A 20,601-nucleotide genomic window follows, 5' to 3' on the forward strand; every position below is an offset into this window, starting at 1 on the left:
ATGCAGCTACGTTCAGGTGGCTGAACACTTGAAAAAAAGAAGGCTACAGGGACATTCCCTATATAGGTCTTCCCACTCCCAGCTAGTTTCAGTTTTTTAGTAAGCAATAGAGAGATCACAAGAACAGAGGGGGGAGACCTGTGTCCTGTACTGTAATACAAGAAGCAGATTTCACTGGTAAGAAAAAGAAAATCATTTTGTCTTAGTTGTACAATACAGGAAACAGGATCCTTAATCATTGCTGCTGGGATATCCAAAAGCAGCTCAACTGAGGGTTGGGCAACACAGCAAACAGTGCTAACAGGTCAAAAAGCCCAAATGTAACAGCTAATAGCCCCTCATGTCCTAAACTGGCATCAGAGGAGGACTTAAATTCACCTAGTAGAACTTTAAGTAGTCGTAAAGGCGCAAGGTTTTTTACTTTCATGCATTCTATGCATAAAGGTAAAAAACCTTCTGATCCAGCGATGTTCACGAGAGCCTTGCCTCTCCTGGGACTTGTATTCCGGATTGGCTTTTGGCAGCAGCGTTGGCTCCCTCTGCTGTCAATCCCAGCCAGTGAGCCAATCAGGAGACAGAGTGGGAGGGGCTCCCTCTGTGTGAATGAACACACAGAGCCACTGATTGGGAGCGCATCTGCTTGGGTGCCCCCATTGCAAGCTGTTTGCTGTGGGGGCACCCAGCAGGAGGGAGGAGCAGGAGCGCCGGCGGGGGACCAGAGAAGAGGAGGATCCGGGGCTGTTCAAAAACCACTGCACAGAGCAGGTAAGAATAACATGTTTGTTATAAAGAAAAAAAAAACCCAAGACTTTACAATCACTTTAACAAACATACTGTATAAACGGATTCCCAGGTGGCAGCCTTGCAGCTGAGAAAAAGATCCCTAATGCTGAAAAGCACTTGAAGCACTAACAGATTTGATAAAGTGTACCCTAACAGGGAAGGAAGGCACCCTATCCTTCAAACAATTAGCTCTAATGTTAACTTGCCTAATCCATCTAGCAATGGTGGAGAGAGAAACAGGGATAGAAAGCTCATTCCCCAGATGCAGAGGCTGACAGCTGAGAAAGTCTCCCTGACAATTTTCCACTCCTGAGATGTGGATGGCAGGTAAGGTATGCTAATATGCCCAAGTGAAGATCAATTCCACTTACTTTTGAGCAGCACAACTTCTGGTGCCTCCTTGATGACAGGAGATCATTCAGGCAACCCACCTCTGAGCACAAAGTCAAAACTGGCGCAAGTACCCTGGTGAAAACTCTGGGGACCGTGGACAAGCCAAAGTGAAGGAGTGACAAATTGGTAACTCTGATTTCTCACTGCAAAATGCAGATAGTGCTGATAAGGCAGAAAGATGGAAATGTGCAACTAAGCATTATGGATGTGTATTGAGTCCAGAAAATCTCCATACAGGACAGTCTCTACCAGCAAGTGAACCAGGAAAGTCTTAGCTGGTTTAGGCAATTTAAGAGACCCTATGCTGGACACCTTGGGGTGAGCAGATTCAGGCTGCTCTAATGCTAAGCAAGAACATACGACAACAAAAAGGGTGGCTATTGTATCCTTAAGTTTGGATGAAATACCCACTTTAGGGGTATAATTCTGATCTAATTCAGAAGGAGAGAGATCAACCTAAACTACCACCTCCTCATTGGGGAATGTGTCAGGTTCAAAGCAGAAATCAAAAGGGACGTTGAAGGCGCACGACTGCGACCCCTACTAACTATAGCCTCAATTAGGTCAGAAATTATACCCATGAAATTAGACGTTGTGGCAGAAAATTTCTATTTGGATATGAAAAGAGGAAGCTGATGTGGCAAATAGGCCAGCCAGATGACCAGAGAAGGCAGGGAGTCAGGCTAGAGGCAACTGTCAGAGTAAAGGGTACTAGGCTCCTCAGTGGATACATTACCCTCCATTGAGCTTGAGCTAGCAAGTCCATTCAACCCTTTTTACTTGAGCTTAAGATCTGCCTTGTGTATGAAATACAATCCCCAGAAGGGGTACTCATGACCTCCCAAGCTGTGAAGAAGGAGGGGAATGCCTTGGTGCCAAGCACTTGTAAACCACTGAAAATCCAGGTAGTGCAGTAACAACTGCTAAAATGTACCATCAGGAGAGAGCCAAGAGATGTTTCTAGTATAAAGTCATTCCCAGAAAGGCATAGTGTGCAGCAATTCAATTGAAAGGTTAAACTGGCATAGTAGGTGCCAGGGCCATGCAGTAAGGCACCACAAAGGGGAGGAGTGCAGGAGCAATAACGCTAGCACAACTATGCAATTACAGTCAAACTGGCACCAAGTATAAAGGAAACCTGGCATCCCTGGCTCTCAGTGTTGACCACCAGGAAAGTCATTGATGGTCCCCATACACCTCAAGTGGGATTAGAAGAAAAAGGTCACTTTGGGCATAAATGTTTAAAGGGGTTCTGCCTTGTACTCACCTCTTAAACTTCTGTAGGAAGGATCAACAGGGTAATTATCTCATCCTGGCTATGTCTTTTATGATGGGCATAACCCTGCAGGGGCCTTCAGGGACAGGGTTCTGCCACTGGCAAGCCACAACCCTGGACCTGCAAAGCAACCTGCGGCTAACTCCATGCATTGCACTCTGTGCCAAAGGTTGTGCCTACAGCAGGATCCTGTGCATGTCAGCAACATTACAGGCCCAGAGTCCAGGTATGGTCCACCCAATGCTCTGCCAAGAAGTCAACTGATTCAGAAGCTGTAGTAGGAATTGCTGTGACTATCGTGCAGCAGAAATCTTAATAGTAGAATTATCTTGATGGAATATCATCATCAGACAGAGATATAAGGACACTAGCAAATAAAAAAAACGAGGCTAGCTGAGTGTGGGAGGAATTATATAGGGGGCTGTCCCCGCAGTCTTGTTTTTGCACTGTATGACTAAGAGGGCTATACAGTATCTCCATTATTTCTCACTCTAGTGAACTAAACATGTACAAGCGGTTTATTGTTACCAGAGGGGAAGTTGATAAGATTTGTCTTATTGTCCTGATTTTTATCTTCCATAGTCCTTTACATTTTTTTTTTTTTTTTTAAATTCTCTTTATTGATTTTTAATAGATTTACAAAAACAGAACCTTGGGGCATTCCCCGGCTCACAAGGTACCATATAAATCGGTACCTAACAACAGGTTATCTGCCTAAAACAGTGCTGTTATCGACAGAAAAACAGATAAAATACAAAACAAAACTAAAAGACAAAACAAAAACTAGATATCACTGCTCAACCACTCCAATTGGATAGATTGTGGAAGGAGAATGTGCAACTCGTCTTCGATGAAGGTGAGGTTTCCCAAGAGGGGATTCTGGTACTAGGCCTAGGACATTAAAAGTTCAACTATAGGGGTGTCACAAGGGACTTAGCAAGTGTTAGCACAGAGGGGGGAGTTAGTGGGTGTCAGATATACCGTCTATTCTTGAGCGGCATTAGTGGAGGTAGAGTCGAGCCATAGTTTCCATATTTTGTCAAACTTAGCAGTACACCCACGAGAATGGTATGCGACTTTATATAATGGTATTGTAGAATTGACCAGGGCTTTCCAAGAGGTCAGAGAGGGCGCATCAGGTTTTTTCCATTTTAGTAGTATTGCTTTACGGGCGTAAAAGAGTAGAAGTCCTATGAGGGTCTTAGTTGCTGTGCGGTGCGCTAACGAGCCCACCAGGCCAAGCAAGCAGACCGGTACAGTCAGCGGGATTGGGATTGTTGACAGTGCGGTTATAAATTGCGTCACCTCTACCCAGAAAGAGTGCACTTTGGGACAGGACCACAACATATGACAGAAACCGGCCTCCAGGCTACCACATTTCCAACAGCTAGGATAGGCCCCAGGATAAATTTTGTTTAGCCGTTGCGGCGTTAAATACACCCGGTGTAGAATTCGGAATTGAATTAAACGGTCCCTCACTGCCACTAATTGAAGAAAAGGGTATTCCCACATATCCTCCCAGTCCTCTGTATCTAGTTCAGGGAAGTCAGCCCTTCATTTTTCTTGGAGAGTTTCAAGCCCAAAATGCATTGATGGTAATAGTGCCTTATATATGGTGGATAGGGGTTTTACCAGCTCATCATTCCGGAGGAGGGATTCTAAAGTGGAGTGAAAGAGTAATGGTGGTTGAGATTCGAATTGGGAAGAGAAGGCATGTCTAAGCTGTAGATATCTAAAGAAGTAACAATTGGGTAAGTCATGGTTTTGTTTGAGAGTGTCAAAGGGAAGGATAGCCCCGTCTTTACATATATGGTCGAGTGTCCTAATGCCCCTTGTTGCCCATAAGCTCGGGTCAGGTATAGTGTGAAACTCAGCGAGGAGCGGGTTGAGCCACAAGGGGGTATCCGGGGACTATCTGTTTGGTTCTGTTTTATGTTTACAAACTTGCAATTGCCACACCTTTATCACTGAAGTCATAGAGTGTGTGAGAGTCGCTGGCGCTCTGGGGCCTCTGTATAGTGCATTTCTCAGTGATTCAAAGGACCCCAGCGATGCTGCCTCCAGCACCACCGAGGCGTTTGCATCATCAGAGATTACCCAATTATGTGCGTGGACAAGTAGTGCTGCAAAGAAATATTTTTGGAGGTCTGGACAGGCCAGGCCCCCCTCCGTCCAGGGTCTACGGAGGACAGACCTGTTAAACCTGGGGGATCCAGACCTCCATAGGAAGGAAGAGAGGATGGCATCTAATTGTGTAAAGAATTTTTTGGGTATCCATACTGGAGTGTGTCTGATGATGTATAGAAAAATAGGGAGGCACTTCATTTTGAATAGGTTTATTCTACCTAGAAGAGATAGGGGCAAATTATCCCAAGCTCTTAGTTTAGATTTGAGGTTTGATAAAAAGGGAGTAAGGTTCAAGGCAATAAAATCCGTCACCTTGGGGGTGATGTTGATCCCCAGGTAACGGATCTTCGAGGCCCAGGACAGGGGCAATGAGGGGTCCGCCGCCTGCTCAGCCGCTGAGTCGATAGGCAGGAGTTGGGATTTTTCCCAGTTGACTTTCAGTCCCGATAAAATTGTAAAACGAGAAAAAATATTAAGAGCTTCTCGAAGGGAGGGCCCAGGGTCGTTAAGAAAAAGCACCAAGTCATCGGCGTATAAAGCTAATTTTTCAACTATGGAGCCCACTCGTATGCCTACCACAGCATTAGAGTTACGGATGGCAGTGGCTAGTGGTTCCATCACCAGGGCGAACAAGAAAGGGGAAAGTGGGCACCCCTGCCCAGTTCCCCGTTGTATCTGGAACTGTTCTGAGAGCATGCCCCCTAGTTTAATTTGTGCTGTCGGGGATTTGTATAGAATGGTGATCCATTTACAGAAGGTGGGGCCGAATCCGAAGGCTTGTAGTACTATATGCATGTAATCCCAAATGACTGTGTCAAAAGCCTTCTCCACATCCAAGGCCACCAAGACCCTAGTCTGAGAGGAGGTTGGAGGAAGCTGCAAATGTGTCAACACTCATCTCAAATTTATGTCTGTGGATTTTCCAGGCATAAACCCAGTCTGATCTATGTTGATAAGGGAGGGTAATACTTTAACCAATCTAGCAGCGAGAATCTTGGCCAGGATTTTTAAGTCATAATTTAGGAGTGAGATAGGCCTATATGAGGCACAAAGTCTTGGGTCCTTCCCAGGCTTGGGGAGGAGAACTATGTGGGCCTGATACAGGGTAGGTGGAAGAGATCCATTCTCTAGACAGTGAGTGTAGAGGGCTTGTAGTCTGGGGGCCAGCCTCTTTGCGTACGTCCTATACCAATCTCCCGGCAGACCATCCGGGCCCGGTGTCTTAGCAGGGGGAAGGGATGAGATCGCCAATTCAATCTCCAAGGTGGAGATCTGGGCGTCCAGAGCCTCCACATCCTCCTGCTCCAAAGAGGGAAGGGAGAGGTTCCGGATTTCCTCTGTCATGAGTTCAGTAGAAACAGGCAGAGATTGGCTATACAGTTCCCTAAAGTAGTTCCCAAATTCATGGAGTATGGCTTTCGTGCCCGTAATCGTCTCCCCATCGGGTGTATGTAGTTCAGATACCACTGTCTGGTAACGTGGTTCAGCAACTAGATTGGCCAACAGTCTGCCGTTCTTGTCACCTGACTCAAAAATTCTACCGGCCAATAAAGTTACATCATTGTTCATTAAGGTGGTATAATGGAGGTTTAACTCTCTTCTTGCCTGTGCCAATAGCAGATAGGCCTCTGGAGAGGGGCTACGTGCGAAGCAGTCGGCCGCTTCAGATGCACGGTCTTCGAGTTGTGAAGTCAAGAATTTATAGTCGGCCCTTGCCGCTTTGATGGCCGAAATGTAGTAACCCCTCGTGGTCGCTTTAAAAGCTTCCCATACCATCTCTACAGAAGCCGTATCCTCATTGGCAGGCCAGTAAGAGTCCAATAATGGAGTGACAATCTCTGCAACTGCTTCATCTTGTATCCACCGCGGAGCCAATCTCCAGGTGCCTGGGTCATTCTTCCCACCCACACCGAGGCGTATCTCCAAGGTGGAATGATCTGATAGCCCCGTCGGTAGATAGGATGTCTCGGATGACTTTGAGAGAACAGAAGCACTGCCAAACGCCAGGTCGATCCTTGAGCTCGATTTATGAGATGAGGACAAGTGTGAAAAGGCCTTGGCAGAAGCGTGCCTCCATCTCCAAAGTTCAGTGAGGGCGAAAGTGTCAGCCCAGTGCCTGAGATCCGGGTTCCCTTTACGCTGTGTGTTAGAGGAGTCAAGGACAGCATCTAGAATGGAGTTAAAATCCCCCCCAATTAATACATGAGCAGATTGGAAGGGTGCAAGTTTCTCACAGAGAGTGTATAGTATGGAGAAGTCTACTGGGGGGGGTAAATAGACATTTACCAATGCCCACAGAACTGTATGTATTTCCAGCAATAAAATGATATACCTTCCTCCAGGGTCTGTAATGACCCTGACAACCTTACAGGGAAGAGACTTGTTAATGAGTATTGCTACCCCTCGGGCATAGGTAGAGTAGGTAGCGTGAAAAGCTTGTCGGACCCATGCCTTGCGCAAGGCTAGGACTTTACTGCCAGTCAAATGCGTTTCCTGGAGAAACAATATATGAGGTTTGTGTGTGTTGAGGTATTTAAACAATAAGGACCTTTTGAATTTGTTATTAAGCCCCCGTACATTCCAAGAGAGTAGCGTAATTTCAGACATTAGTACACCTGTGAAAAAAATTTTTTGTTAGCAGGAGTAATCAGATTAGTAAATAACGGCAGGAAGACAGTTTCTGGCGGTCTAGTACACAGATAGATCCTGAAGTATGTATATAGAGAGAGCAGATGAGTGGTGAGCATACTTAAACTGTAGGGAGGAAGGTCGACCCTACACATAACAACAAACTCCCTGCCACGCAGCCTATTCCCCAACATAATTTGGCTTGTAGCTTGATCCCAAAACCAAAACAATAAAGTTGGTGACTTAATGGTATCCAAGGGGCATAAAACTAAGCGAATCACGACCCTGGATTGAAGTCACAGTGTTCTATCAGAGTCTACAAGTTTGTTTAATTTGTGGCTTAAACTCGTAGGGTAGCCACTTCCGTTGGCATGCGTTCCATCTCGATGAGAGGGGACGGGCGGTAATTCCTCCAGGTTGATGGAAAGCACCCGGTCTCCCACTTCTTAGAGAGAAGCCGTGGGGATCGAGTGTGAACCTCTTATCAATGTATTCTTGGAGAGGCTCCGGTGCTTACAGGAAGTCTGGTAGGATAGAGTTGGCAAGGATGTGGGAAATCCGTGCATCAGATAACTTTTGTAGGGAAAGTGCTTCAATGCAATTTGATCAGCCAGTCATCAGCATCCGCTGGGTTGTCGAAGAACCGGGTTGTTCCGTCATGCTGGACCCGCAGACGGCTAGGGTAAAGCATGCTGTACTTTATGTTCTTATCTCTGAGCCGCCTACGAACGTCATTGAAGGTTTTTCTCTTCCGCTGCAAGTCAGCCGAAAAATCAGGGAAGAGGAGCACAGAGGCGTTTCCATATTTGAGTGCGGGATGTTTGCGAGCTTCAGAGAGAATCCTGTCCCTGTCCCGATAGTTAAGGAAGCGGACCAGAAAAGGCCTGGGGGGGTTTCCAGGAATAGCGCAGCCCGTGGGCACCCGATGGGCCCTTTCTACCACGTAGGTGGGTGGGACGTCTGTAAGGCCCAGGAGGTTTTTGAAAAACTCCTCCGCAAATTCAGCCGGGCGATCCCCTTCCTCTTTCTCGGGTAGCCCCAGGACTCTGATATTGTTGCGCCTGAGGCGGTTTTCAGCGTCATCAGACTTTGCGACAAGGGACTGTACTGTGCGCTGTAGTTCGGCAATGGAGGTGTCATGGGTGGCTGTAAGATCTTCGGTGGCTGATATTCTAGACTCAGTTTTGGACATTCTCCCCCTTATTTTGTCGAGGTCATTCCTTATAAGGTTGCACTCCTCCGCAAGATGGTCGATGCGCACCAGCAGTGAGGTCCTGCTCCGTTCGATCGCAGCAAGGATCATGGCTGTACTATCAGGAGGCAGTGGGGCTGATGTTTCCGCCTCCGGGTCCCCCCCAGGACCCATCTCCATTTCCGCCAATAAAACCCGGAGTCGTCCGATCAGTGTGGGATCCTGCAACGGGGAAGGGGGCGGTGGTATCCGGAGCGGTGAATTGACTGCAGCGGTCTTGGGATTCTTTTTCCCCTTTCTGGAGGAGGAGGAGGACATCTGGTCAGTCTCAAGGGGGGGGGGAGCCTTATAGCGGGCGATCGTCTCCCAGGTCAGCGCTCAGGGGGCTGCAATCTAGGTCTGCAGCAGGCTATGAACACCAGGAGGTCGCAGCACAAATAGGCAGGTCGTGGTCACTAGCAGCCCTCCACCTCTCAGCAATCCCTCCAGGTAGGGGGGGTAGATGGCTGGGTGTATTAGGTAGGGAAGGCCCAGAGCTCAGGGACAGAGGCAGAGGAAGGGTGATGACAGGGCCCCAAAACAGCTCAGTCAGCCCACACCGGCAGTTTACACAGGGCAGCTGATCACAATGGGTAGGATGGTGGATGGTGAGGCCGGTGAGGCAGATGGGCAGTGTCCGCACTCTGGAGCCCGGAACAGGCCGCCCGCGCCGCACCTCCGCGGGCCGCGGCGTAGGAAAGAGCGGTGTCTGGTAGGCTTCGCTAGGCCGCACCAGGCCGCGACCGCGACGGACAGTCCCAGCGGCCCGGCCGGCTACCAGGCCACCTCAGGCAGATGGATGGGCCGGCAGGATGGCGAGGGGATAGTCCTTTACATTTACACCCCTCCTCATAGGCAAAGGAAGGAAGGAATGTGCACAGCTCTGTCCTTAGACTGCAAGCTGACTGCTAATCTATTTATAGCAACCTCCCCCGACACACACTTCTATCTCCCCTCTCAAAGAACGTGTGAGAAGTTAAAGGGGGCTGATAACAGAGCCACTGAGCAAGAGACAGCTATGGGACATAGAGCTTTGGAGAGAGATAAATAATCACTACAGATATATGTGCCCGGCTCAAATTTCATGAATCTGGTTTACATCCACTTTAACATATTATAAATAGAATTGATCTATTAATTGCCTTAACAAGCAGGTGTGCTGGAAATAAAACTTTATTAAACCGCAGCATTGCTTCCCAACAAAGAAGAAATACAAATGTAATAGCTACACTAAGGGCTAGTTCACACTACTTGTGCAAAATATGCAGATACAAATGCATATGCATTTTCTTGAGTTCACTTGTGGGGTTTTTTGTGCCTTTGGGTGCTTTTTTTGTGGGTTTTATTTTTTTTGTTATACCGGATTTAGCTCAGTTTTTGCATTTTCAGTGTGTTCTCATTTCCTTTTCCTTTGTGGGTGATAGAGAGGAGAAATAGAGGAACATTTATTTTGTGGTGTGGTGTTTTTTTTGTAACATAATAGTCTTTAATGAGCAAGACAGATATATAACAGAAGACATTTGCAAGCACAATATAAAGTGCGAAGATCACATAAGGCCGTGATCAATGTAACAAAGAATTAAGTCTTTCAGCCTAGGTTCACACTTGTGCGAACACAGACATTGCATGTGATTCGCACCCACACTGCGGTGCCGATCACATGCGCTGTCTGTGCAATGCGAGTTCAGCCATATAGTTGTATGGCTGAAGTCGCATTAGATTCTCAGGAAAATAGTGCAGGGACTTTTTTCCCTGCACTGAAATTGTATCTCATGGTCGTTCTCACCTATGCGATCCGATTCCTGTGCGAGTTCACAGTTGGCACTGCGATCTGTGAACTGATCTGGGGGTATCATTAACAATGTATTGACATCTGCAGCGGTTTGCAGACAGCAGTGTGAACTCTTGCAGGAGAGATATGATGTGGGAACTAGCGATGTAATCGCGCTGGTTCCCGCATCGCACAAGTGTGAACCTAGGTTAAGAGAACAAAGGAGGAAGTATAGTGTATGGCAATTCACATTGGAAGAGTACATAGGATAGCCTTAGGGGCGGGGTACATCGAGCAGGGTAGGCTCAATTGTCAAGGGCAGTTATTGGTTCTACTCGCCCCATGAAAATAACACAAAGAGGTTGAGGAATAGTGCGGGGGGGAGAAAAAAGGAGGGAAAAGAAAAAAAAATATGGAATGCTTCACAATTTGCATGTCAATTCACTGCGCAGGGGCCATGCTAATCTTCTCTGTATCATTCTAATTTTTGTACATGCCCTGATGAAGCGAGGACTGGGGTGTGGTGCTTTTACCAAATTTTTTAATGACTTCAGTCACAGCCATAATTTGTATCCTAGTGAAAGCTATATTGAGGGGAAGGAAGGAGGCTAAAGATGAAGAGAGCAAGTTATCAGTGCCAATACTGGGTTCATTTTATGATTTGCAAACGTGAGACTATATGCCAGTTCTGGTCCTTATACAAACAACTGAGAGCACATCGGGATTGTTTTTTGACTACATGCACGTCTATTGCAATGTAAGTGTGCAAATGCATTTTTAACATGGTTACACACACATGCAATTACATGTATGCACCTCATTCAGATGCAGTGAGGGACATTTGGACACAGTGGTTTGTCATGGGAAGTGTGATAGGTATGTATCTGTCATAATTTAAGTGCAATATGAATAGAGAAAAAAGGACAAATAAAATGATACCGATGCACTAATCTGTTCTCTAGAAACTTCCTGTCCAATTAAGGGTTCTTGGAGTCTCAAAAGAAGAAAGAAGGCATTTTTATTCTGTCTTCCTCCAGCAATTTCTATGTGTGTTTTCGCAGTGTTTGAGTATTGTGGTGTGGAGAATGCAGTCATGTTGCAGATTTCCACATCACTTTGCACCACAGCTAACAGTTGAGTTTGTGTGTGAACAGGGCATGTAAAAAAAGTATTGTATTCTGTGCACACTTGTAGAGTGCTGCAGCTCTCTGCACAAGTGTTAACAAGCCCTAATAACTAGTCTAAATCTATTCCAAACCTTGGTTACACCTCAAGCCCTAACCTTAGCCCAAGTCCAGCCATGATGCTAGTTTTCACCGTAGGTGACCCTGAGGCTGGGTTCACACTGATGCAGTCTGCACCAGATTCTTGTACAAATAACATGCAAATTTAGTGCGGTGCGAATTGAGCTATACATTAAGCAAGGCTCAATTCACACTAAATACGTGCAGGACCCTTTTTTTTTGTCCGCACTGGAATCGGATTGCATGGGTGTTCAGACCTATGGGATCCTATTCTATCTGATTCCACAGTTCGCACTGCGTTCTGCAAACCGATTTGGGGGTGTCATTAACTTTATACATAGGAATCACTGCGGTTCCCGCACCACATCAGTGTAAACTGAGCCTAACTCCTGCATTAACTGCAGCCTAATATTACGCCTATGCTCAACCAACAACTTTGAAGACCAGTTACACTGTAACCTACATAATACCCAATGATCCTGCCTGACAGGGAACAGCAAAATTACTTTTAGTATAGGAAACCCAAGACAACTGCATGGTGCACTAAATGGCACATCAGAGCTAGCTTATTGTTTTAGCCATGAATGAAGTGAAGAACAACTTTTACTAACTTGCTTAAACAGGCACTGGATGCAGGCCTCTTTCAGGGGAGCAGTTAATATGACCAGCAACTGCAGTTTAAAGCTGACTATATACTGATAGAATTTTGTTTAAAATTGTTCATTTTAAGAATGTTCATTTGATTTTCAAATCAATAGTGGTGCCAAAATGACATCCGTTTTTGACCGCGGTGATGCAAAAATCAGAAGCAGCAGGATAAAAAAAAAATTCTTGAATGAACCAGTTTCTAACAGTACATGTAGTTTACATTTTGGAAAGTCATGTCTTTCCATAATTGAGTGTAAAAAGTGAACAAAATTTAAAGCACTGCTCCAGAACTGTTCCTCTGCTTTGTATCCGGTTCTGGATTCACTAATCTTTGAAGAAAATAGATGAATGAGAGCTTCACTCCAATCTCTGCTTTTCTGGGTTATTTTATTCAAAAATTCACAAAGTAGCTGCAACCATGATGTCTCCACCCAAGAAACAGTGCCTTCTTAGGTTTTTCTTGAGTGGGGACATCATGGTTGCAACTATTTTGTGGATGTTTAAATAAAATACCCAGAAAAATAGACATCGGAGCATGGCTCTTATTTAAAAGTACTTTCAAATGGCATTTGTCAAGTCATCGAATGTAGAAAGAATTTTTGTATGAATTTTTATAAATCTACCAGCTTAAGTACACACAAATGCTGCTGTCTGTATTCAATTTAGTAGGGAGTGTAGGTGATTCTTTATCAAATGCCTGAATGCACTGAGCCATTCAACAAAATACAAAACATCTCCTCCTAGTGTCAGGAATTTGCACCTGTTTTTTGACGCTTGTGTAATAACTGAATACTATCGACTACAAACACAAATTTTTATATTTAAAAATAAGCTAAATATATAAAGTACTCTGTAAGTACCATCTAGGTTGCAAAAACATTTTCTTATCAATTTTTGTCATAAAACCGCAGCACAGTGTTTGTTCAGTGAAACAAGTTACATAGCAGCTACTCACGTGTAGAACATGATATGGAGGCACCGTCTCCTTCAACAGTATTGGAACTACCAGCTAGGGTTGTGACCAGGAATGTGTAGTTATTCCCAGGTGTAAGATCATTGACAGTAAAAGAGGTTTGTGTTGTAGATGCATAATATGTTCCATTTTCCTGGATTTGTATGATGTAAGAACTTATGCTTCCTTTTGGAGCCTGCCAGCTCAGAGATACAGAAGTGTCAGTGAAGCTGAGTATTGTAAGGTTCTTCACCACTTCTGGTCCTGCAAAGAAAACAGTTTTTTTTTAGCTTTGCAGTCAAGCTAATGTTAAGGATTTATATTTTTGTATGACCTAATATTACTGGGATATTAATCCCCAAATCTCTACGAGTAACAGCGTTATCTCTCTTAATACAGAATGCGATAACCACTGTGAAAATTGTGAAAAAGAATATGGAGGACACATTCTGAATTATCCATATGGGAGATCATATCATATCTTAAAGGGCTGGAGGAAGACACATGGAGAATATGGAGGCTGTGATACCTGGATCTGTTTACACATGCTGTATTGTTGTTTTTTATTCTCTTGATAATACAAGGAGTCAAAACTATCTGGTGAGTTTGGTGTGGAATCCATGTGATTTGTCTTTCTTGGAGGAGAAACACTTTGGAGCACCTCGTTATTTCTTTCTTGGAAGCGCTTTCTTATATCAAATCAAAACCGTCACTGAGTATGGTCACTAATTTGCGGACAATTGCTTTTTATGTTTAGCTGTTTTTACAGTTTATATCATAACCCTTTGGTTTTCACAGTGGTTATCACATTTTGTGTTAAGAGAGGTAGCACTGTTACCCATAGAAATGTGGGGATTAATATTGAAGCACTTTATGTGTTATTACACAGTATAACAGCTGCAACCACAATTACTAACCATGTTTACATGTTTATTGTTTATTTGATATTTTTTGAATTTCTTCCACATATTTTTCTTTGGTGATAGATTACTGACATCTTAACCTTAGCGTGGGTACTTTTTACATGATGTCTATTCTCTAACATTACTGGAGAAGTTAGATTTGAGGGATGCATAGTTAGAATTTTCATATAGGGACTGAGATTTTAAAACAGTACTTACATTTTTATTTAACCTCTACAGCATATTATTGGAATACAGTATTATTAATGGAACAGTATCATTACAAATATGCATAGCAGCAGCTGTTTTTCCATTCCAACGTCAATAGATAAAACTAAAAAGGGGAGACTGACCGATAAACTGCAAATAAATAGTGTAAAGGGAGGATTGTCTAATAATCTGATCTTTCATTTCTAAGTAACTAGATCTGTGCATTTATAGTCTAATGCACAGTACATATTGCCCCTAAAAAGCAATGCCTCTCTTTTTTTTCTATTGTTATCAGGCAGCATGTATCAGGTCTTTTCATTTAACACTAGGTTCATGTGTTCAATTCTTATCAATGATGTAATTTGCTCTCTTGGCCAAACATTTGGTACAAACCAAATGTGAAATTTCAGCTCATTTGGTAAAAAATACAACAAACGATGCTGTATAAACCTGCATTCACACTTAACCACTTAAGCCCTGAACCATTTGGCTGGCCAAAGACCAGAGCACTTTTTGCGATTCGGCACTGCGTCGCTTTAACTGACAATTGCGCGGTCATGCGACATTGCTCCCAAACAAAATTGACGTCCTTTTTTCCCACAAATAGAGATTTCTTTTGGTGGTATTTGATCACCTCTGCGGTTTATATTTTTTGCGCTATAAACAAAAAAATAGCGGCAATTTTGAAAAAAAGCATTATTTTTTACTATAACAAATATCCCCAAAAAACAATATAAAAAAACATTTTTTTTCCTCAGTTTAGGCCGATACATATTCTTCTACATGTTTTTGGTAAAAAAAAAAATGCAATAAGCATGTATTGATTGGTCTGCGCAAAAGTTATAGCATTTACAAAATAGGGGATCGCTTTATGGCATTTTTATTAATTTTTTTTTTTATAAATAATGACGGCGATCAGCGAATTTTATCTTGACTGCGACATTATGGCGGACAGATCTGACACTTTTGGCGCAATTTTGGGACCATTCACATTTACATAGCGATCAGTGCAAATAAAAATGCATTGATTACTGTGTAAATGTGACTGGCAGTGATGGGGTTAACCACTAGGTGGTGCTGTAGGAGTTAAGTGTGTCCTAGGGAGTGATTCTAATTGCGGGGGGAAGGGGCTGTGTGTGACAAGACACTGATCACCGCTCCCGATTAAAGGGAGCTGTGATCAGTGACAGTGTCATTAGGCAAAACAGGGAAATGCTTGTTTACATTAGCATTCTCCTGTTCTTCCTCTCCGTGAGACGATCGCGGGTATCCTCGTGGACATCGAATCCGCGGGACCCACGATCACGCTCACGAAGCTCCCGGCGGCGTGCGCGCAAGCCGCCTCTTAAAGGACAACATACAGGTACGTGATTCTGCCTGTACGTGCCCTTCTCCCGCAGTATATCTGTGTGAAGCAGTCGGGAAGTGGTTAAGCAGTGCATATTGGTCATTTTGAAGCATTTTTTAAGGGTTTTTTAAGCGTTATGGGCTGCATTTACACTTAAGAATCGCCAGCAGAATCAGTGCAATTCCGCTCCGGTTTCAAATTGCAGCAAAAAGAGCGGCACGCGTTTGGCCAATATTTTTAATGGCACTCCAAACAATCGTGGTAAAACGCTCATTTAAAAATCGCTCTAATCTTGTCGCTCGTGAAAAGGTGCAGGAGCTTCTTTTGGGTGACAAATGTGCATAAGGCAGCGCAATAAAGTGAACGGGCTGCCCTGTGCGCAAAATGCAAAAATCGTTTACCAAAATCCTTGAGCAGGAAGGCTCATTCCTGCTACGTGATATGTGAATGGGGCCTTACAGACGTATAACAGGCATTTTACAGATATTTTTGCATGTGTATCAAGCTTCGGGAGTTTGTTTATTAGATTGGGCAAGGGGAGGACAGCAGTTCTATAGGATTAGAGGAATTCTTCAGTCATAAAAACATGTGCAAAACTGTGTGTAGCACATGAGTGTAGGCATTCCCATTGAAGTCAATGAAATCAAACATGCTTAAATGTTCTTAAAAAAGCTCATGTACTTTTTTAGGAGTAGGGAGCAGAGCATAGGACAACTGAGTGTACAAGTGTGTACAGGCACATTTAGAAAAAAATGGGATTCTACATAGTCAAGCATGCCTAGTCAGGCATAAGGAAATAAGCAGAAAAAAAGCTCAATGGGTATGCGCATGGGAGCTAAAGCATCTTATCTAGGATTTTCTCTTACATATATGAACATCAACCATACAACTCTCCAATCTCTACAATTTTTGTAAATCACATCTCTTCCACTATTCTGTCAATAGAAAATGTAAAAAATAAAATACCAAGAACATGTTTTTCTTCAAAATAACATTTTTCTATTAGCAAAGAAAAAGTCTTTTTTTTTTTTCGAAAATGCTGTATTATAGAAGAACTAAGTTTTTTAAGTCTAAAAATATTTTTAAAACTGGAAAAGCAATATAAAAAAAAAAAAAAAGTTTGTACTTACTTGGCGTGATCACTGTTGTGTTGGCTTCTCCTAGTACACCTTTTCCAGCAACAGCTCTAATCATGACTGTGTATTGGTTTCCAGGAGTCAGTCCTTGGATAGAGTATGAAGGTAAAAGGGCTTCTGAGGAGTTGATAGGAATATCTCCCGTAACCTCAATCCAATAGTAACTGTAATTGCCATCTGGAGGGAGCCAACTTAGAATAAAAGAGTTGGTGGTCAGATTGTCAACCTGGACATCCTTAACCATTGCAGGCCCTGTGAAAATTAACATATTTGTAATATACCAGAACCACATGCTGACAGGTTGCTGAAAGCAGGAGGATAAGCATTTTTACAATTTCTTTTATAAGGCTAAAATATACTGTACACAGCATAAAAAAATCAGTAATATATATGTAACAATACTATTATGTGTGCTAGCTAAAAAGCTCCTGGCTGCACAAGCTCTTTGGATCAAATGGGCTTTGAAAAGATCATTCTTGTATAAGGAACATATTGGGAAATACCTGTACGAGTGCAAGCCAAACCATGCATATTTGTAGCCTAAATCCAGCCATATATGGATAGAAATTCAGCAGGGACTTGCCAAATTTCGATCCATATATAGACAGCGTGGTTGTTGGTGGGGAAGTCTCCCTGCCATCAGAATACAGAATTCCTCCATCCACCTTGAATGTGTGGATGGAATCGAGTAAATTTCTTTCATTCAACCTAAATCTATGGGCTGTCTTAAACTGGTAATAAACCTAAAATCAAAAATGTATCATATTGCAGCTTACCAATTCTTAGATGTGATGGCTGCATTCGTTTTTGGATTTTTAAATTTTTATTTTATTTTCACCCGGTGATCTGGCCAGTAAGTCTGTTGTTTTTCAAAAGAACAAGCTCTCCTTCAGATGTAGCAGTTACAGGGATGAGACAAGCAATTTACCATAGACAGGAGTGCTTACCATTTTCACATTTTCAGCTTTTATTTACTCATGTAAAACTTTTATTCCCCCCCCCCAAAAAAAAAAAAAGAAAAACAGTTTTCTGTAACTGCTTATAAGTTTAGCTTAAAGCTAGCTGGAGTTTGGCTTCAATTTTTTAGCGTTGCTAAATCTGCTAGTGCATTTGACACTCCCCTCACCCCCAGATTGACAATGCTGCTGTCCAAAGATGCCCAAGTGTTTATTCATTCAGAGTGGGGGCATTCTAACACAGGAGGGGTGTTACTGATCAGATTACCAGGTGAAAACAGAGGAGAAAAAAGACTAAAAAAGAAAACTAATTCAGGCACCAGTCTAATGACTGGTGAACTGCAATACATTACATTTTGGGGTTTGGGTTTAATACACCTTTAAAGGGTCACTAAACTCACTTTACATTACATTCATAATCTGTACTTCTTTAAAAAAAAAAAATGAAATTAACATATTTGTAGTCCCAACTGTGACCCAACAGCCATTATTTTATGCTTCTATATCAACATACTTATACTGAACAGTACCTAGAAAACATTTTACTTACGAGTATACAGAGCAATGTCTCCTCCATAACCATACAAAATTGTGTTGTTTATGTAAGCAGAAATCTTGATCGTGTAGAAGTTCCCAGCTGTCAGATTATTAAGATACACTTGAGTGGTATTTACTGTCAGATTGCTGGAGGGTTCTCCATAGACAGAAATTCTATAAGATGAATTCACACCAGCATATGGATTCCAGCTCAACCAGACAGATGTAGTGTAAATAAGTGTTGCATTGATAATGTCAGAAACTGCAAAAGAACATTTATGTTAGAAAGTTTATAGAATAAGTATATACTGCTTACAATATAATTATCATATAAACCAATAATTTACAAAACATATACCTCACATACCAATCTGGGCCTGAATTAGACCAGACGCTAGAATATTTTAGTAAGGCTAATAGGACATGCCTCTAATGCCGCGTACAGACGATCGGACATTCCGACAACAAAACTGTGGATTTTTTTTTCGATGGATGTTGGCTCAAACTTGTCTTGCATACACACGGTCACATAAATGTTATCGGAAATTCCGATTGCCAAGAACAACACGTACTATGAGCCGAGAGAAATTAAGTTCAATAGCCAGTGCGGCTCTTCTGCTTGATTCCGAGCATGCATGGAATTTTGTGCGTCGGAATTGTGTACACACGCTCAGAATTTCCGACAAGTTTTGTTGTCGGAAAATTTGAGAACCAGCTCTCAAACATTTGTTGTCGGAAATTCCGACAGCAAATGTCCGATGGAGCATACACACGGTTGGATTTTCTGACAACAAGCTCACATCGAACATTTGTTGTCGGAAATTCCGACCGTGTGTACGCGGCATAACTGTTACATAAATGAACTGTCAGAGCTGATCCCATCCCTTCCACAAATACCTAGTCCTCATTTTTTTTAATGCCTGCGTTTTCTGTTTGCACTGTTTAATAAATAAGCCTATACATGTTGTGAATATTCTAATGATCGTTTGCTATAGGTTTTTTAGCACTGTTTAGTTGAAAATTGTATTCTTTAGAGACCAAGTTAGGAAAAAAAAATGTTTTCGTGTGTTCTTAAAAAATATTTTCAGATTTCCATAATTGGATTTCTTTAACCACTTGCCGACCAGCCACCGTCATTATACTGCGGCAGGTCGGCACATTCCCTCAAATCGCCGTAGGTGTATGTTGGCTCCTTTAAGAGCAATAGCAGGCGCGCACGCCCGCTGCACTGGGGGGACACGATGCATGTGGCTGTCGGCCGCGATATCCACCAGCCGCCTGCGAACGCGTGAGGGAAGCTCCCTCCTCCATCACATTTTTAACTCTTGGTGTTAGGACTCCTGCTTATAACAGAGGAACCAGGCAGCAGAGAAAAATGACCCCCAGAACTCCAGAAGACCAGTACACAGTATAGAAGGATAAACGTTTTTTATATTTCTGTCTGAGCCTTACAACCACTTTAAAGTGTGTCACGGGCATGGCCAGAGCGGAGGCTGTTGGAGAGGACTGTGTGCAAGCCTGTTGCCCACCGATTATGGGCCCTAGCATTTGAGGTGAATGAGAAATCCAGTCTGAACTGTATTAATCGGACTCAGTCATGTATATATTGTATGGGGACTCCTTACTGTATATTTGTGTCCCTGAAGAGGGAGGGGGATTCCTCCAGCAGCCCCCTGCTGATAAGACTGATTCATTCTGCTGGGACACATCCTGTGAGGAGATGCTGGTGTTATCAACATGTGTTTATGTTAATTGAGAGAGCTGATCACATTAGCCACCAGCCCTGGCTAATAGACGAATGGTCTAGGCTGAGGAGGGGGGAGATTGTTGTTTGTATTGTTAATTGTATTAATGTGTGAAGCCCGGTGCCCACAAGACTGTCATCTGGTCTGGGTACATTTTGTAGTAAATTAGGTCATGTTAATTAGGTTAGCTTTGAGTCATCCCTGATATAAAAAGGTCTGTGAGATCTCAAAATAAAGGCAGTTCTGATGTACTCCAAGACTGGTGTTGTCTAGTTCTTGGGGTTTCTATAGCCAGATCCATTGGACTCGTGTTCCAGAACTTAGGAAGCGGTATACAGACGGAAGCACTCAAGCGGAGTGTGGGGCGTTCCGTGACATTGGTGGCAAGCAGCGGGAAAGCTTCCTGAAGTCTGAAGTCTGGGACATCCAAACCTCCAACTGGATCCAAGATCAGCATAGAAGACTTCAGTCACCCCAGCGGAGATATGGACCTGGCATCAGAATTCCCGGGGCTGCTGCGGATCATCCTTTCAACGTACACCAGGACTGTGTCTGAGGATGAATACCTGGAGCTCAGGCAGCTGATTCGGGTGGAGCTCTGGATTGCAGCCCTCCGTCTCGCTGGTATAAAACAGGGCAAGTGCTTTCCAACCCAAGAGCAACGGGCCAGTGACCAACGGGCATTGCGGATGGCATTCCTGGGAGAGCAGCCCC

General features: G+C 43.4%; 1 protein-coding gene and 1 non-coding gene across 2 annotated transcripts in view; both read right to left on the reverse strand.

The window, feature by feature from the left end:
- LOC141141228 (tenascin-X-like) overlaps window positions 1–20,601 on the reverse strand; it is a 167,616-nt gene that overhangs the window by 87,257 nt on the left and 59,758 nt on the right. Inside the window, exons 15-17 of the mRNA XM_073628914.1 lie at window positions 18,156–18,404; window positions 16,644–16,901; window positions 13,057–13,317 (exon numbers count right to left, since the gene is read on the reverse strand). Of these exons, the coding sequence (XP_073485015.1) occupies window positions 13,057–13,317; window positions 16,644–16,901; window positions 18,156–18,404 (768 nt within the window). The remainder of the gene's footprint in view (window positions 1–13,056; window positions 13,318–16,643; window positions 16,902–18,155; window positions 18,405–20,601) is intronic.
- LOC141142044 (U6 spliceosomal RNA) lies at window positions 10,616–10,723 on the reverse strand. Its single transcript, XR_012244293.1, has one exon. It is a non-coding gene; the product is annotated as a U6 spliceosomal RNA (small nuclear RNA).

The sequence above is a fragment of the Aquarana catesbeiana genome, linkage group LG04, assembly GCF_042186555.1.
Source record: "Aquarana catesbeiana isolate 2022-GZ linkage group LG04, ASM4218655v1, whole genome shotgun sequence".
NCBI lineage: Eukaryota > Metazoa > Chordata > Amphibia > Anura > Ranidae > Aquarana > Aquarana catesbeiana.